This window comes from Mustela erminea, chromosome 8 (assembly GCF_009829155.1).
Source record: "Mustela erminea isolate mMusErm1 chromosome 8, mMusErm1.Pri, whole genome shotgun sequence".
Classification (NCBI taxonomy): domain Eukaryota; kingdom Metazoa; phylum Chordata; class Mammalia; order Carnivora; family Mustelidae; genus Mustela; species Mustela erminea.
Window position 1 is genome coordinate 26,208,471 of NC_045621.1, and position 16,153 is coordinate 26,224,623.

Here is a 16,153-nt window from a genome sequence, read left to right on the forward strand (position 1 = left end):
CTTTGCAACCTTTCAGTTAGAGACAATGGGAGAAACTGTGTTAGTCTCCATGTTAGTATTCTTGGTTGGAATTGGACATGGATTTATTCTGAGCAAAGAACCCAAGAAGGTTTGAGGAGCCTGACTTGGGAAAAGTAGCAGTAGAACACTGTATAGTATGGCTTGTGGAATTTCATGTTCTGCAGGAGAGTACTCCTTAATTCCTGTTCATCAATAAACACACAAAATACAGGCATTTTGAGCAAAGTTCTAAATTGAAATAAAAGTTCAGCAATTGAGATATTTTTGAGTAGTTAGGTGATACATACCCCAATTTTTTTCTCAGCTATAATTTTGAAATTTTTATATTTTTAATATATTACAAGAAATACAAACAGTAATCCTGATTTTCTAAATACATACACCCTTGAAAGACTGTGGGTAATGGGAATTTTAGAAATTGAATTGTAGTTTCCATAGGGGTTGGAAAAGGAATCAGGAAGGAATCCTGTAAAGTGACGTTTCTTATCATAATACGTGTTCTTACTGTACTGTGCGCAGATATGCGCTTCTAACTTCTTTATTTCAAATTTGGACATGGCTTGCTCTGATATCAGACTATAGGTCTTAACCTAAGAAATTCACCATGACGTGATAAATAAAAATTGTAGGCCTAAACAAATTAATGTTTAAAAAGTTCATTTTCCTGTATCATAGCCGGGAGGGAAATTACCATGTATTGTCCTCATGTCCTCACAATTTGAAGATACTTTGATTTGATACAACAGCCATTATCCACTGTGGCTACTTAAATTTGAATACATTAAAATGAAATAAAATTAAAAATTTAGTTGCTTGGTCACTCTAGCCACATTTCATGTACTCAGCAGCCTTTTGGACAGGCATGGTTAGAAATAGAACATTTTTATCATTGCAGAAAGTTGTACTGGACAGCCCTGGGCCAGACTTGTCCTCATCCAGACTTCGCTTGAGGAGATTCAGGTCTACTGCAGAAATGATCCACTTGTTCTCAGATGTTATGTATTAGATGCTAATTTTTAGAAATTCTCTTGGAGCTGAATTCAAAACTTACAGTGGTTTTACATGTGACTCAAACTAAGTAATGTCCTATGGATATGTTAGATCTGTTTCAGACCCCTTCATTCCTCAACAGTCCAAAGCCAAGAAATATCATTAACTTTGTTTATTTGTTTGTTTATTATCATAGACTAGAAGTAGGGTGCCTGGTAGAATATCTACTGTTTGTTATGGATTATTTCTGAAAATTGGAGTCTTTTGAAACCTCTTTGTCCTTAACTCTGAATAATGTCAGATAATTCTCTACCTTTTTGTAGATTTGTTTTGCATTTGTGCCAAGGGAATTGATCTTGGTCTGGATTACTGCCCCCCCCCTTTTTTAAGGTTTTATTTATTTATTTGTGAGAAAGAGAGAGGGAGAGAGTACAAGCAGGGAGAGTGGCAGGCAGGGGGAGAAGCAGGCTCCCCAGTGAGCAAGGAGCTGGACGTGGGGCTCAATCCTAGGACCCTGGGATGATAACATGAGCTGAAGGCAGATGCTTAACTGACTGGGCCACCCAGGCGTCCCTGGATTATATGCTTTGAATGTATTTGGTCATTGGTTTCTTTCTTAGTGAATATAGGAAATTCCAAATATTTCCTATAATCTTGTCTATTGTGTTTGATTAGGGACCAGATAAAAATAGAATTGATCCTCATTTATGTTTCAAATAAAGTAACCCTTTACATTGTGTTTGTTACTTCCCAATTCCCCATCCATCCCTTCCAGTAGAAAACTTGGAGTTAACGTGCTTTATCTTAAGACTAAATATGGACTAAATTCCTTTATTCCCTGGAGGGTCTTTATTTAACTCTCTCCATTGTGTGTATATATATACTTTTATTTAAGGTGATTGGAATGAAGTAGTAAGTTAGAGAGTTATGAGCAGCGATACTTTGGGATGGGACTCACCTTTTAATATCCTGAAGCCAGAGGTTCTTATATCTAGGTCCATGGTTTTCAGGGAGCTGGTGATCCCTTTAAATTGTGGGCAAACTCTAAGAAGTGTGCTTTTATCATATCTTCAACATGTCCTTGGTCTTGAAAAAATCGTTAAGAACCAGGGGCTGAATTGAAAGAGAAGATTGAGTAGGGGAAGAGAGAGATGTTCTTTTTCACCTGTCGGTAATGTAATTCAATTTCTTCCTCCTAAGCCAACTCAGTTGTATTCTGGCTCTCTCCCAACTGGTGGTTGTCATTTTCCTGCCATCCCTTGCTATAAATACATATTTTATTAAGTGAGAGTTACATATATGTTTATTTTCTATTTAAGTGAGAGTCTGAGACAACTGTGTGTCTTTAAGAAAATTGAGAAGCGTTCGATTCCTTGGCACTGCACTCTGACCATCGGCTCCAGTTTGTCTATAAAGATCGTGGCTTATAAATCGGTAGGTGGTACTTACACATTTTAAATTTTAAATTTTAAATTTTAAAATTTTTTTTATTTTTAAGTAATCTCTACACCTTGCATGGGGCTCAAATTCACAGCTCCAAGATGAAGAGTTGTATGCTCTACTAGCTGAGCCAGCCAGGCACCACCGCCCCCCCCAACTCATATTTTTTAAAGCAATGCATCAGGCAGGCAAATATGCTTATATAAGGAACTGCCAATTCATTTGTGAGTTATTACTACCATAATTATTGCCTCTCTAACTGTTCTCCCTGTTCATCTCATCTCTCTTTAGCTTTTTTATGTAAAATGCATTTAGGATAGAAAATTTTAAAAATCATCTGTAATCCAGATTCCTTCCTTTCTCTTACTTTTTTTTTCTTTTTTGAAAGAAAATGGAATGCATGAAATCATGTCACTGTAGTGTCATAGCAGAAATACAGATATACACCAAAGAAGTCCAGAATTTTGAAAACTCAGTCTCACCCAGTTCAGTTATTAATAATCTGGCAGTAACAGCATCTGTGAACTATCAAAAACTATTGACTTGTGACTGTGAAATTGCCTTTTGTAATCTCTGTATATGTGTACAAAATAGCACACTTTCAAAAATAAGTTGCTTTTGGTGATTATTGGTGAAATTTCACCAATTTGTTCACAGTTTGAGTAGGAGTCTGTGATCTGTGTCTCTGTGTGACCTTTCTTGCCTGTTTTCTTTAAATGAACAAATTAAATACATACAAACAAACATCTAAGTGTAGAAAATACACAAAAACTTGTTTATATATTCAAGTAATCTTTTTATAATCAGGGTTTTAATTCTAAAACACATGCTACATCCATGAAAACCTTGGAGGGTGCTGCTTTTTTTCAGCTGCCATCAAGGCCTGGAATAGAATACAGTCTTCTCTTTTTTTTTTAAAGGAGATTTAAAAAATTTTTTTAAATATTTTATTTATTTATTTGTCAGAGAGAGAGCAAGCAGAAGCAGGGGGAGCAGCAGGCAGAGGGAGAAACAAATGCCTTGCCGAGCAGGGAGCCCAATACAGGACTTGATCCCAGAACCCTAGGATCACGACCTCAGCTGACGGCAGATTCTTTTTTTTTTAAAGATTTTATTTATTTATTTGACAGACAGAGATCACAAGTAGGCAGAGAGGCGGAGAGAGAGAGAGAGCGGGGGAGTGGGGGAAGCAGGCTCCTTGCTGAGCAGAGAGCCTGATGTGGGGCTTGATCCCAGGACCCTGAGATCATGACCTGAGCTGAAGGCAGAGGCTTTAACCCACTGAGCCACCCAGGCACCCCTGAAAGTTGTTTCTTTCTTTTTTTTTTTTTTAAAGATTTTATTTATTTATTTGACAGATCACAAGTAGGCAGAGAGGCAGGCAGAGAAAGAGTGGGAATCAGACTCCCTGCTGAGCAGAGAGCCCCATGTGAGGCTCGATCCCAGGACCCTGAGATCACGACCTGAGCTGAAGGCAGAGGCTTAACCCACTGAGCCACCCAGGCACCCCTGAAGGCAGATTCTTAACTGACTGAGCCACCCAGGCATCCCTTCTCTTCTTTTTTTTCTAGTTTTCTTTCTGGATTTCCTTATTGAGTTCTGGCTTCTGATAGACAGCTCTCCCTTTTCTCTCTGTTGGAAGACAAGTAACAGTGTGTGGTCCCATTTTATGAGTATGAAGGTTTTGTATAGAAAATGCTTATGTGTATATAAATAATTAATATTTATATGTCATTATCTTGGGGAAAAAATAAATGCAGGAAGAGTTATTAAATAAGTGAAAATTTCCACAGTTGGCCAGAGCAAACAGAATGGTTTAGCTAGAGTAATTGTTACAGACTTTTCTTATAAAGCAGAGAATATATGGGGTTTTCATTTTTTCATTAGAATCCTGGCTTTACTTGTTTTCCCTTTATTTTTCTTTTTGGAATTAAGATTATACAGGAGAGAGTTAAAAAGTCTTGGACCGTTGTGGATGCCAGAACCCTCAAGAAAGAAGATCTACAGAAGGAAACCGTTTATTGTTTAAATGATGACAATGAAACAGAGGTCCTGAAGGAAGACACGATTCAAGGTGCGCCTGTGAGAGAGCTGCTTCAGGGCGGTGGGAGGCCAGCTTGGGTTTGTGCTGGTAGTGTTGGTGGATGTTTTTCTCAGTTCTAGAGACATGACCATGGGAGGGACCATGAGCTCATCTGTTGGGTCCGAGGCAGGATGGTTCCCAGGATGCACTTGGGTACTCCCTCTGGGATCAACATGTACTCCAGTGACAAGACTTAATACTTGGTTTTATTTTAAAGTTTGAAACATACTAGCTAAGAGTACTTCTATTAATGTGGCCGAAGCGAGTTTGTTTACTTCCGTGGTGATTATTCTTCTGAGTGCCAATTTCAGGTCTTGAAGATCTTGCTAGCTCTGCTCCCTTCAGGTAGTTTAGGGGATCAGAAACATTTGTGTCCATTATATGGCTTTATGTTCACAAGGTTGTTTATAGTTGTATGATACAGTCAATCTGTGTAGTATGTCTGGAGGGCACCTCTCTCCAGAGGGCTTACAAGTTAGCTGAGAGTGTCTGAATTTTCAAGAGCTAAAATTACAAGATACCAAGATGGTTAAGATAGAAGCCAGTCTTTAGGTAAATTCATTGCCAGGCTTTGTGTTAATTTGCAAGCCTTGAAGAAAAGCCTTTCGTCTGTGGCACTAACTCTCAGTGTTTGTGTGTAGTGTGGAGGAGAGTGGTTGTGATTCCTTTCTTTCTCCTGATCGATTATCAGTAGAAAATGTAATTATTATGCTGCAATCCCTACCAATTCTTGAATTCAGTTCCATATGATAGTGTGGTTACAAAATGTGAATTTTGGATTCAGATCTGGGTTAGAATCACACCTCCATCAGTTACTAATCGTATGATCCTCCTATAATGACTGAAAGAAAGAAGAGGATGTTTAAAGGTATAAGACCAGGAAAGTAGAGGGCTTCTCAGGGACAGCAGGTAGTTGGGCTGGTGTGTCCACCTACACAGTTTAGTACTTGGAAGTGATATCCCGTAGACCGGCCTCCTGAAACAGGCATCACCTTTTTGTTTCCGTTTTACAGATGAGAGAATTGAGGCTGAAAGACACTCATTCACGTATTCAAAGTCCTGCAGCTAGCAACGGGCAGAACTTGAACCCAGGACTGCCCTACTTCAGAGTCTGTGTTTCTGCAGACTGTTCTGAATTAGGAAGGGCTTCGAATGACAGGCTGAAGAGTTGATGCTTAATCATGAAGGCAACCTGGAGCTGTTTCTAGTTTGGAGGAATAGAGTGTCATTGAGATTGTGTATTAGGGAGATTAATATGATGGAGATAAGGTGCCAGTTCTTTTGGTTGCAAGCAAAAAAACCAAAACCCAAAAAACGAAACGAACCCATCTCTATTTATTTTAGGCAAAAAGGACATTTATTCACTTATTGCTGGAGCAGTGGAGAGGGAAGAAGTAAACATTGAGTTCAGAGGGCACAGAGGCAGCTTTTGTCTTGTCCCTTGGTGCAGCTACCCACATTCTTCCTTTGCCTCTCCTCCACTCTCTGCCCCCTCTTGGCAGACACAGGCCCAGCAGACCTATGTGTGCAAAGGAATACGGTTTTATGTTGCAGTCTATTCTGTGCTTTTTGCCATGTACAAAATTTAGGTACTGATTTTTTTCCTTTCAGTAGATGAACCAGAAAACACAAGACAGGTCTTTTTTTTTTTTTTTTTTTTTTTAATACCTTAAAAATTAGTTGTTGTTTTTTTAAATTAAATTATTTATTTTTTATAAACATATATTTTTATCCTCAGGGGTACAGGTCTGTGAATCGCCAGGTTTACACACTTCACAGCACGCAGTTTTAATTAGAATTTTCAAGTTAAAAAATTCAAGTAAGATGTCTCGTGACTGGCAAGAGTTAGGAAAAACATTTGGTTTAGTTACCACTATTAGTCACGTGCCATACATTTCCCTGATAATTTTTTTTTTTAAGGTTTATATATCTATTTGAAAGAGAGAGCGCGGGAGAGAGCACAAGCAGGGGGAGCTGGAGGCAGAAGGAGAAGCAGGCTCCCTGCTGGGCTGGTAGCCTGCTGGGCTGGTAGCCTGCTGGGCAGGGAGCCTGATGCAGGACTTGATCCCAGGACTCTGGGATCATGACCTGAGCTAAAGGTAGACGCTTAACCAACTGAGCCACCCAGGCACCTCTCCCTGATAATTTTTTGTTGGGGTTTTTGTTTTCATCACCAGCTTTTTAAAAAGACATATATGAAAATACAAATGTGTTTTTTTTTTTTTAAATTAAATGCGTGGCATCAACAGATTAACAGGAACAGATAAACTGGATCACAGATTCTACCCCAAACAAAAAAGTTTCTTTGTTTCTTGGAATAAAGGTGCACATGATTTTCCTTTCCATTTACCCATTTATCCATATAAGTTTCTTTGTTTTTTGGAATAAAGGTGCACGTGCTTTTCCTTTCCATTTGCCGAAGGCCAGAATCCTTGAGATTTGATACTCGTTCTCCCCACCAAATACAGAAGACTATATATCGAAAGGGTAGTTAGCTAGAAAAGAGGCCTTGGAACAGGACTGCAGTTATTTTTAAGAAACTAAGAGCCTGTATTTATATGAATTTGTATGAATAACCAAGTAATTAAAAAGGAAAAAACATAATATAATCCCAGAAATGAAGTAAATTTAAATGCATAAAAATAGCCAACTTATCAATTGAATGTTCCTAAATAGAAGAGTTTTGGCTTCTTCCATTAGGCATTTGTATGTCTTCAGCATGCATTTTGGAGAACATTTTATTCTGAAAATTTCCTTTGGGCATTTTTCTCTGCGGGTCTCCAGGTTTCTGAATAAATGTGTTCTTGTTATTATGTTTACAAATCACACTTGTACTTCAGTCAACCATAGTTTATCTTTGGAGGATAACTAATACATTACATTTGCTACATTCTTTCTTCTAGGCTGGATAATCATTAAGGTAACTAGATTGCAGAAGATGCTACTTAAAAAATGTAATTAGATTTTAATCACCTCTATACTATATATGTTGTTTCTGTATCTGCCACTACTTTTTCCTCACTGATCACAAGGGGCAGTAATTTGATTCCAGGGAACAGTATATGGAGGCTTGATCTGGAGTATGCATGTATTGTTAATGTATGCGTAGGGCTAATTTCAACTTGTAGAAAATGAGGCCCCATATGCTTAACTGATGCTCTTCTCTTGTTCTCCAGGGTTCCGCTATGGAAGTGATATCGTTCCTTTCTCTAAAGTGGATCAGGAACTCATGAAGTATAAATCAGAAGGGAAGTGCTTCTCTGTTTTGGGATTTTGTAGATCTTCTCAGGTATGGCACTTACTCTTACTCGTTGGCAACAAAAGAAATGAACTTTTCTCTTAGTGTTATTTGAGAGGGTATGCTTTTAGTTGGTCCTTTTATTTATGATGTGTATTTATTTTACTTTTAGATTTGTTTGAGTGTAGTTTGGGGATTAGTGTCAACTATCTTCAGTTTTTGAATAGAGAAACCAAGATACAGAAAAGTCGAGCAGTCTTAGCATGAATCAGAATATAGTCCGTTGAGAGTCACTTCTTAGCTTGGCTGTCAGTCTTGGCTTACAGTAGCCTTAAAGAAACATCATTCAGTTCTCTGCTACTGTGCTGCTTTCTCTAAACTGTTATGTGTGATAGAGTGTCTTAGAGGAATGAAGGTCTGCTTGGGTTTTGAATGACCCCAGGCCTCTTAGAATGTCACTGGTTTATGCTGGGCACCCTTCTCTATACCCAACAAAGAGGTCTAGGATCTGAAGCCTGTCCTTAAGTCATACATTCTTTAGACACCGATGCAGAGATACACAAAACACATAGCGGGAAATGTGGTAACTCACTGAGGGCTCTGGGCTATCATATACTACTCTAGAAAGGGCTATTAAAGATTCCTGGAGATCTTAGATTAAATGTTCTTAAGGTAGGCAACCAGAGAAAATGAATAAGCATGTCTTGTAGCGTATGTTTTCTAAGGCTCTATACAGGGATAAAGCAATGTTTGTTGGTTCTAAAGAAATTCAATTGAGAATTGTAATGAAAATAAATATTACCCAGCATACTGAATTTGAGCTTCTTCGTGTTGCTGTGGGATATAGTCTCTGTATGCTTTGGTGTTAGAATAATTCCACAACGGTACAGAGATGTTTTCCATGATATGCCCGAACTGTTGGGTATGTTTTTAAACTTCTTAAGCTGCAAATTGGGAGTACTTACTGAAAGTTGATATGATTTTAATGGCAAAAATACTTTTTGGAAGTTGAGAGTTTCTAACAGTTCTCTAACAAATTACACTAAATACTTATTTCTTAAAAATGAAAGTATTCACCTTATAAGTTCTACAGACTTAAAACTTAGGTTGTTAATGGCAGTGCCTCTAGGTCTTTCCAGTGAAGCAGAACTTCTCTTCAGGCCTGTGTGTAAAAGCTGGCCTGTTGGAAAGTGGGTCTGCCTAATTCCAGTTAGCTAGAAAAGACCTATCCAAAACAACTGACCTGAAATTCATGACCCGAGTAACTGTGCTCAGTGTCTTGGCTTTAGAGGTGGGAGGGCAGAAGAACACTTGAGGGGCGTTGCCCTGTGCAGCACATGGCATGTTCTTGAGCTAAGCTCCAGGGTCAGGATTACCTGGAGCAGAGAGAAGTTGATCTTGCTCAGTAGATGCAGGGGGTTGGTTATGATGCTAGGAACTCTTCAGTCTTCATTTCTAAGCAGGTATCAGTGGTGCTGCTTTGATTCTTCTGATACCCTGCCAGAGAAGTAACTGAACTAAAAGGGGGACAGGAGGACATGCAGTACTTATTTTTGGTTTCTCTATAGTCTCCCCTCCTCCAGTATGGCCCCTGCCTCTCTAAGTAGTTCTTCACTCTGGTCCCTTTGCAGTTTAGCAGTGCTTCGTCTTTGCTCTTGGGATGAAGTCCAAATTGCTTAACTTTGCTCACAGACACTTCATAATATGATCTTTGCTACTCTAATTTTGCACCTCTCCCCTCATGCTAGGGTACTGTACCTACTCTATGTTCTCATGTCATTCCAGACTCGATTCACACTAGTGTCTCTGCCCAGCACACTTGTGCTAGACTTTTTTGTTAGTTCCTGTGCATCCTTGAAGTCTTGACCTGGGTGTCACCATTTGCAGAAGCCTGCCCTCACCCTTCCTGACCAAGCTGGGTGCCCTGTTCATGTGCTCTCAGGGCCCTGAGCTAGAATGCTGCACTCTTGTGCCTTTGCAGTGCGGTTCCCTAAACCTGCAGGGCAGTTGGTTTCATATTTGTCCAGGCTCCTCAGGACCAGACTCTGCCCTGTTCATTATTGTTTACAGTGCTCTCAGAACAATGCTTGGCATGTCCTTGGAATTCAGAGATGTATTGTGTTTAATTGAATTGAACCTCAAATAAAAAGTTGTTTCTAGTCTCCATGAGTTTTTTTACATTTTGAAGAGAATTTCTTAGTAACTGTGGCACAATAAACTAAGAGAATAAGAATTTCTTAGTAACTATGGCATAATGGCTATAGGTGTTAACTTATTATGGATCAAAACCCAACTGTTTTCCTCACTTAACTCTTGTAGGTCCACAGGAGATATTTTATGGGAAATCAAGTCCTAAAGGTTTTTGCAGCAGCAGATGATGAGGTGAGTTGACAGTGGGCCTTTGAGGTAGTGCCACAGAATTGAATGTCATTTTAAGTGAGTTGTTTGGGGCTTTTATGGTTTAAAATGAGGTTAATTCCTGCAACAACAGTGGGAGAGTTCACTGAGCTTAACTCTGAAAATGGAGAAATGATAAATGAAGTTGTCACAGCGTGAGCACAAGGCCTGAGGACCTAGTCCTGCCGCTGGAGACCAGGTACGTGTTAAAAAGAACATTTGAACAAATGCATTTACATGTGGGAATCTCCTGGTCAGATGTTGAGGAGGCTTGGGGTCAGGGTGACATTTTCATTGTCATTAAGCACTGAACATTTAGTGCTTAGCTTTAGCATCCTGGAGATGAGTGTTAGTGATTCACTGGGCCACTTCCCTCATTAAGAAATTCGTCTTTGTCCTCTTCCCTCTCTCTCTCTGTACTTTTTTCCCACCTCCCCAGGAGATTCTGTTTTCAGTCTGGTTTTAGCCCGGCTAACAACCCATGACCATCGCATCCTACCTGGTCATATCTGCCCTCTCTGTAAATGTTTCCTGTTCAGCCTCCAAGCTGGAACTTGTCCTATCGAGATATTGATCTAAACTGGGATATGGCAGTCTCATGTCTGCTTGAGACCACCTAAGCAGGGATCCAAGTTCCGGATATATTTGCATTTGAAGTTAGTAATCTGGATGTCCAAGGCTTGTTGGGGTGTGGGGAGGGCGGTGGTGGAAGTGGTCTCGTCCTCGTCTCCTTTTCCGCTTTTTCTCCCCACTTCCGAGGGGTACCTGGCTGCCGATCTAATGAGTGGCCGTGCCATTACTGGAACAGTTAACTTAGGAGAATTGCTTTGTTTCCTGTCAGTACCGAATGGATTTGTCAGAGCATAGTAAGCATTTGTGAATCTTAGTTTACATGAGAATCCTTGTTCATGGATTTTTTTTCCCCAAGTCAAATCCTCTTGGGAATTACACATTTGTAGTATATGTTGTCATTATAGCTTGACAGCATTTTAAACTGAATTTTAACTCCAGCTTACCATTCCTGCACGTAGAAAACTCTGATCACTTCATGTGATTGCCAGTATGTCATAAAGACTCTTGTCAACATCTTTGTGTTATGACTTTTGTGGTTATCTAAACTGGCTAGCTAAGGGCAGCCTGTGGCATGCATCATTCCAGCCCAACCTCATACAGACCCTATAGATCATTGGGTTACTTTGAGGTCACTCAAGGAAAAAAAAAATTCATCTGCTAATGGCAAAGGGTCTCACTCTTTGGTGTCATTCTTGATGTCCTACTCAAAGGACAGTACTAATAATGGGATCTACTGAGATAGTCAGGGGGGTTAGGGAAGTTATGTCAGGTGATGACTTCCAAGAAAACTTTGTAGGTCGGAAAGGAAGTATTAGGGACGTGGGACGTCAGACATAATAGCCCCATTCTTACATTAGAGGATTATCATGTGGAATAGAAATTTAACTAGTTTTCCTTCCAACAGGTGGCAGTTTTATTCAAAATAAAGAATTATTTTTATCAAAAGGGTTACTACCTCCAGGTCAATTGGTTTCTTGTGAGACAGTCAGGTCTCTGTTCCTGAATATTTCTCAGCAGGGTCTTTATTTGTGCCAGTCAGATTTGGGGGAGGGAATTTCATCATCATCATGTGGGTGGTTAAGCTAGATAAATACTGTTGTTTTTCAGCTCAAATATTCTATGACTCTGTCAATAATTCCTTTTAAAAATGTGTTTTCTCTGGTCATTAGCATACAATTTTCTTGTATAGAGAATCTATACTTGTACATAATTTGTACTGTGTGGAGGAGGAGAAAAGGAAGAAAAGGAAATAGAGCTGTAGTTGAGTTTCCCACAGAGGTAGCATTGTGTTGACAGTGTCACAATCATTCCTGACCCCTTCTTTCCTTCCTTTTAATATCCCAGTTAGTTCTATCAAAGACACCCAGATAGAAATTTGCAAATAAATTGGAAGTAATCTTGTCCTCAGACTCCCATTGTGTGTGCTTCTCTGGTCTCTAATGGGACTTGCTAGACTGTACACATTCTGTATTTGGTACGTATCTTACTTGTGCTAGTAAAGAATATATGAGCTCAGTGAAATCAGGGACTTACCTTTGTTTTCTTATAGGGTCTAAGACTGTGTAGCAAAGAGTAGGCACTAAGTAAATATTCCATGAATTGAACTAAAAAGGTAATGAATCTGCCACAAAACCTTTAGAGGATTTTGATGACAAGATATTGAGGTCATAGGTTTTTCGTGGAGGAAATGAAAATGTACGTAGCTAACTTGGATAAAGAGTAATTATAATACTGAGAAAAGTTCAGACAGTGTTTGGGGAGTTACGGAAATGGAGAGACTAAAGCAAATCTAAAATGGGGTATCAATTTACTGGGCCTTGGGAATAGGTTAGGAGCTCGAGAGACAGATATGGAGAGGGCATTCTAGCTAGGAGGAAATTTTAAGAGTAGAAAGCTACAGAGGAGGGAGAGTAGAAGACTTTTTTAGGAGTAATGGTCAGCTAACAAGTATAAGACTTGTTTAGGAGTAATGGTCAGTAATGGCTGGGATAGTAGAACTGCTGGAGATTCTTTTAAAGATTATTTATTTATTTATTTGAAAGACAGAGAGAGAGTTTGCATGTATACTTGAGCAGGGTGTGGAGAGGGACAAGCAGACTCCATGCTGAGCAAGATCCCAATTGAGCAAGATTCCAGCTTGGAGCTGAATCTCATGATCATGACATGAGCCCAAATCAAGAGTCAGATGCTTAACCAACTGAGACACCCAGCTGCCCTGAACCATTGGAGTTTCTTAGGGAAGGGAATGACGTGATCAGCTCTGTGAACTGGAGAGGCATTGATGGAAGAAATAGATTAGAGAGATAGATAGAGAGAGGTAGAATTAGTACAATTTGGTAAACACTTGAAGGGGAAGGATGAGTTGGGTGGCATTACTCAAGACTTTGAGCTTCTCATTTGGTTGTATGGGACGTAGAGTTCTTGAGGTAGGGAGTACTGGAGGAGAACGGGGGAAAGATAGTAGTTTAGTTTTGGTCATAAACAGTTTCAATACCTGTGATATACTACCAGCTGGTGGACAGTGTAAGTCTGGATCTTCGAGTTTTAAAGCTGAATATACAGATTTTTGATTCATCAACTCATGGGACTGGATAAAATAATTCCGAAGTAGAGTTTCAGAGTGAGAGAAGGTGAGAAAGGCCAAGACCAGAATTTCAAGATTAGTGGAAGAAGAGAAGAGTTAGGGGAGGAATGATCCACAAAGTAGAATAATCACAGAAGAGTATTGTTTCTGAAGCCAGAGAGAAAGGGGCGTGGTCAGATGCTGCTGAAAGGTCAAATGAATAGAATGGGTACTAAGGATTGGCAGTTAGGAGGTCATAGCTGACTTTGGAGAGTAATTTCAGTAAATAAGATGAGGGCAAGAGCTGGATTACATTGAAGAATAATTGTGTTCTAAGCTGTGAAAACACCAAGACCAACACCATTTCGTGAAAACACCAAATTTCATGAAATTTAGAGGTAAATGGAAAGATATAGATAGTAATTTCTGGAGAGAGGGGGCCAAAGAAAGATTGTTTTTAGAAAGGCTGAGACTGGATGGAGTTGATTGGGAGGATGAGGGTATGAATTGAGAGACGAAAGACTGAAGTGATGACAGAGAGGGGACATATAATGAAGTAAAGTTCCAGAAGAGCTTACAGTTAGTGTGATCAAATGCAGGTGTGTACAGTGTGGCCTTGAAGTAGACAGAGGGGCACTTAAGAAATCTGAAACAGGATAAGGTGGATAATGATTTTTTTTTTAAGGCTCAGTATAGTTATTTTTCTTTACTGTATAATCATGTAGATATCATAGTGTAGTTCAATTAAGAAAAGCTCTCTGGGACGCCTGGGTGGCTCAGTGGGTTAAGCTGCTGCCTTCGGCTCAGGTTATGATCCTGGGGTTCTGGGATCGAGTCCCGCATCAGGCTCTTTGCTCAGCGGGGAGCCTGCCTCTCTCTCCGCCTCTCTCTCCGCCTCTGCTTGCCTCTCTGCCTGCTTGTGTGCTTTCTCTCTCTCTCTAAAAAAAAAAAAAGAAAAAGAAAAAGAAAAGCTATTCTGTTATATACATCTGAATTTATCTGACCAAAATATGCGGGAAAGCATTAATCAACACATGATCAATATATATTTGAAGAGACTCAAAAATCAATGTGAACCAAGCATGAATGGCTTTTTAGGACCACTGTTCTAAATATTTTCATTCTGGAGACAGCCAGGAAATGAGTTAGCAGAACCTCTTTAACGTCTGGCATGAAAAGGATCCAGAAAAAAGAAGTTAATGTTTTTCTATTTTATTACCAGTTTCAAATTATAATACTAGTAACTCCATCTGAGGCTTTGGAAACACTAAAAGTACTCAGTGTTTTCCTATTCAGTCTAAATATTTGATCTAATTAACAACAGTAAGGTCCAAGAGTAATTTTTATAAGCACAAAACTTACTCAGAACTCAAATTCTTTATGAAAATGTTATTGGACTAGAGCTCAGGAGTTTGCTATCTGTAACTGTCAACGGACACTTTCATTTTCAGTAGCATTGATAAGAAAGCTATAATATAGGTTGTAAGCATAGTAGAAATAACGTATAGTTTAACGTACAATTTAAAGACAAAGGACTTTTTCTTAGGTAAAAATCTTGTAAGTACAGCTGACCCTGGAACAGTGGACAAGGGTAGAGAGTGAGGGGGTCTGACAGACACCCCAAGCAGTCAGAAATCCAGTGTAACTTTTGACTCTCCCAAAACTTAACTACCAATAGCCTACTCTTGACCAGAAGCCTAACCAATAACAGCACTTAATATGTATTTTGTATGTTGTGTGTATTATATACTATATTATAGTAAAGTAAGCTAGAGAAAAAATGTTAGTAGGAAACTCATAAGGAAGAGAAAATATATTTATAATACTATAAAAATCTGTGTGCCAGTGGACCTGTGCATTTCATACCCATGTGTTCAGAGGTCAGCTGTATTTAGGTGTGTTGGGTAAGTTCACACACATTGGCTCTGTGTTCATGCAGTGGCTTTCTTATCAGGCAGCAGCAGTGGCACTTTCCTCCCTGATTCATGCTTTGGATGAATTGGACATGGTGGCCGTAGTTCGATATGTCTATGACAAAAGAGCTAATCCTCAAGTTGGCATGGCGTTTCCTTATATCAAGGACACCTATGAGGTAAAACCCATAGTTCTTTCATGTTAATTTTTTTCCATCAGTTCCTTTGTTCCAAACAGTGCTTCTCATCTCGTAATGTGCCTGGGAATGACTTGGGGTTCAGATTCTGTAGGTATGGAGCGCTGCCCGAAATTGTGCATTTCTCACAAATTCTCAAATAAGGCTGACGCAGATGGTCTGTGAACCACACTTCCAGTTGTAATGAAAGAGCGTAAATGTAAGGAGCTTATTATTAAACCAAATCAGTGAAGGTGACCTGTAACCTTCTGCTTGTCCAATCCAGTGACCTCTCCAGTTCTCACCCTTCTTGACTTCGCAGAACCTGATGGGGATGGAGAGCGCCCTTACTTTTACAAATGAAGAGTATGGATAAAGGTCAAGGGTGGTCCTTTCAAGGACCTTTTTTGTGGTCCTTGAAAAATTCAGTTTATTTGGTGTTCTCCTGTTGAAAATACAGGCCTAGATTCTTGACCGTCTCCTGTTTCTCAGGGAACTTTCTGTGGTAGAACTGGAAAAGAGAAGGCAAATACCTTGACTTCCCGATCAGCCTTCCAGTCACCATGACTTTTCCATTTGTTGTATTGGTCACACATTTTGCAGGTGTTCTGGATAATCTTTCTGTTAAGTATTTTTTTATGTTTAATATTCTTGTACCGTTCATGGTTGTATACAGTGAAAACAGAAAGCAAAGCAGTACCAGACTTGACTTGTCTGATTTTTGAAAATACTTTTGTTGCACCACTTGCATGGCATTTG

The 16,153-nt window shown here is 39.4% G+C and overlaps 1 protein-coding gene across 1 annotated transcript in view; it reads left to right on the forward strand.

The window, feature by feature from the left end:
- Positions 1-16,153, forward strand: part of XRCC5 (X-ray repair cross complementing 5) — an 89,399-nt gene that overhangs the window by 14,424 nt on the left and 58,822 nt on the right. The window contains exons 7-11 of the mRNA XM_032354738.1: positions 2,331-2,445; positions 4,387-4,525; positions 7,711-7,823; positions 10,092-10,154; positions 15,260-15,397. Of these exons, the coding sequence (XP_032210629.1) occupies positions 2,331-2,445; positions 4,387-4,525; positions 7,711-7,823; positions 10,092-10,154; positions 15,260-15,397 (568 nt within the window). The remainder of the gene's footprint in view (positions 1-2,330; positions 2,446-4,386; positions 4,526-7,710; positions 7,824-10,091; positions 10,155-15,259; positions 15,398-16,153) is intronic.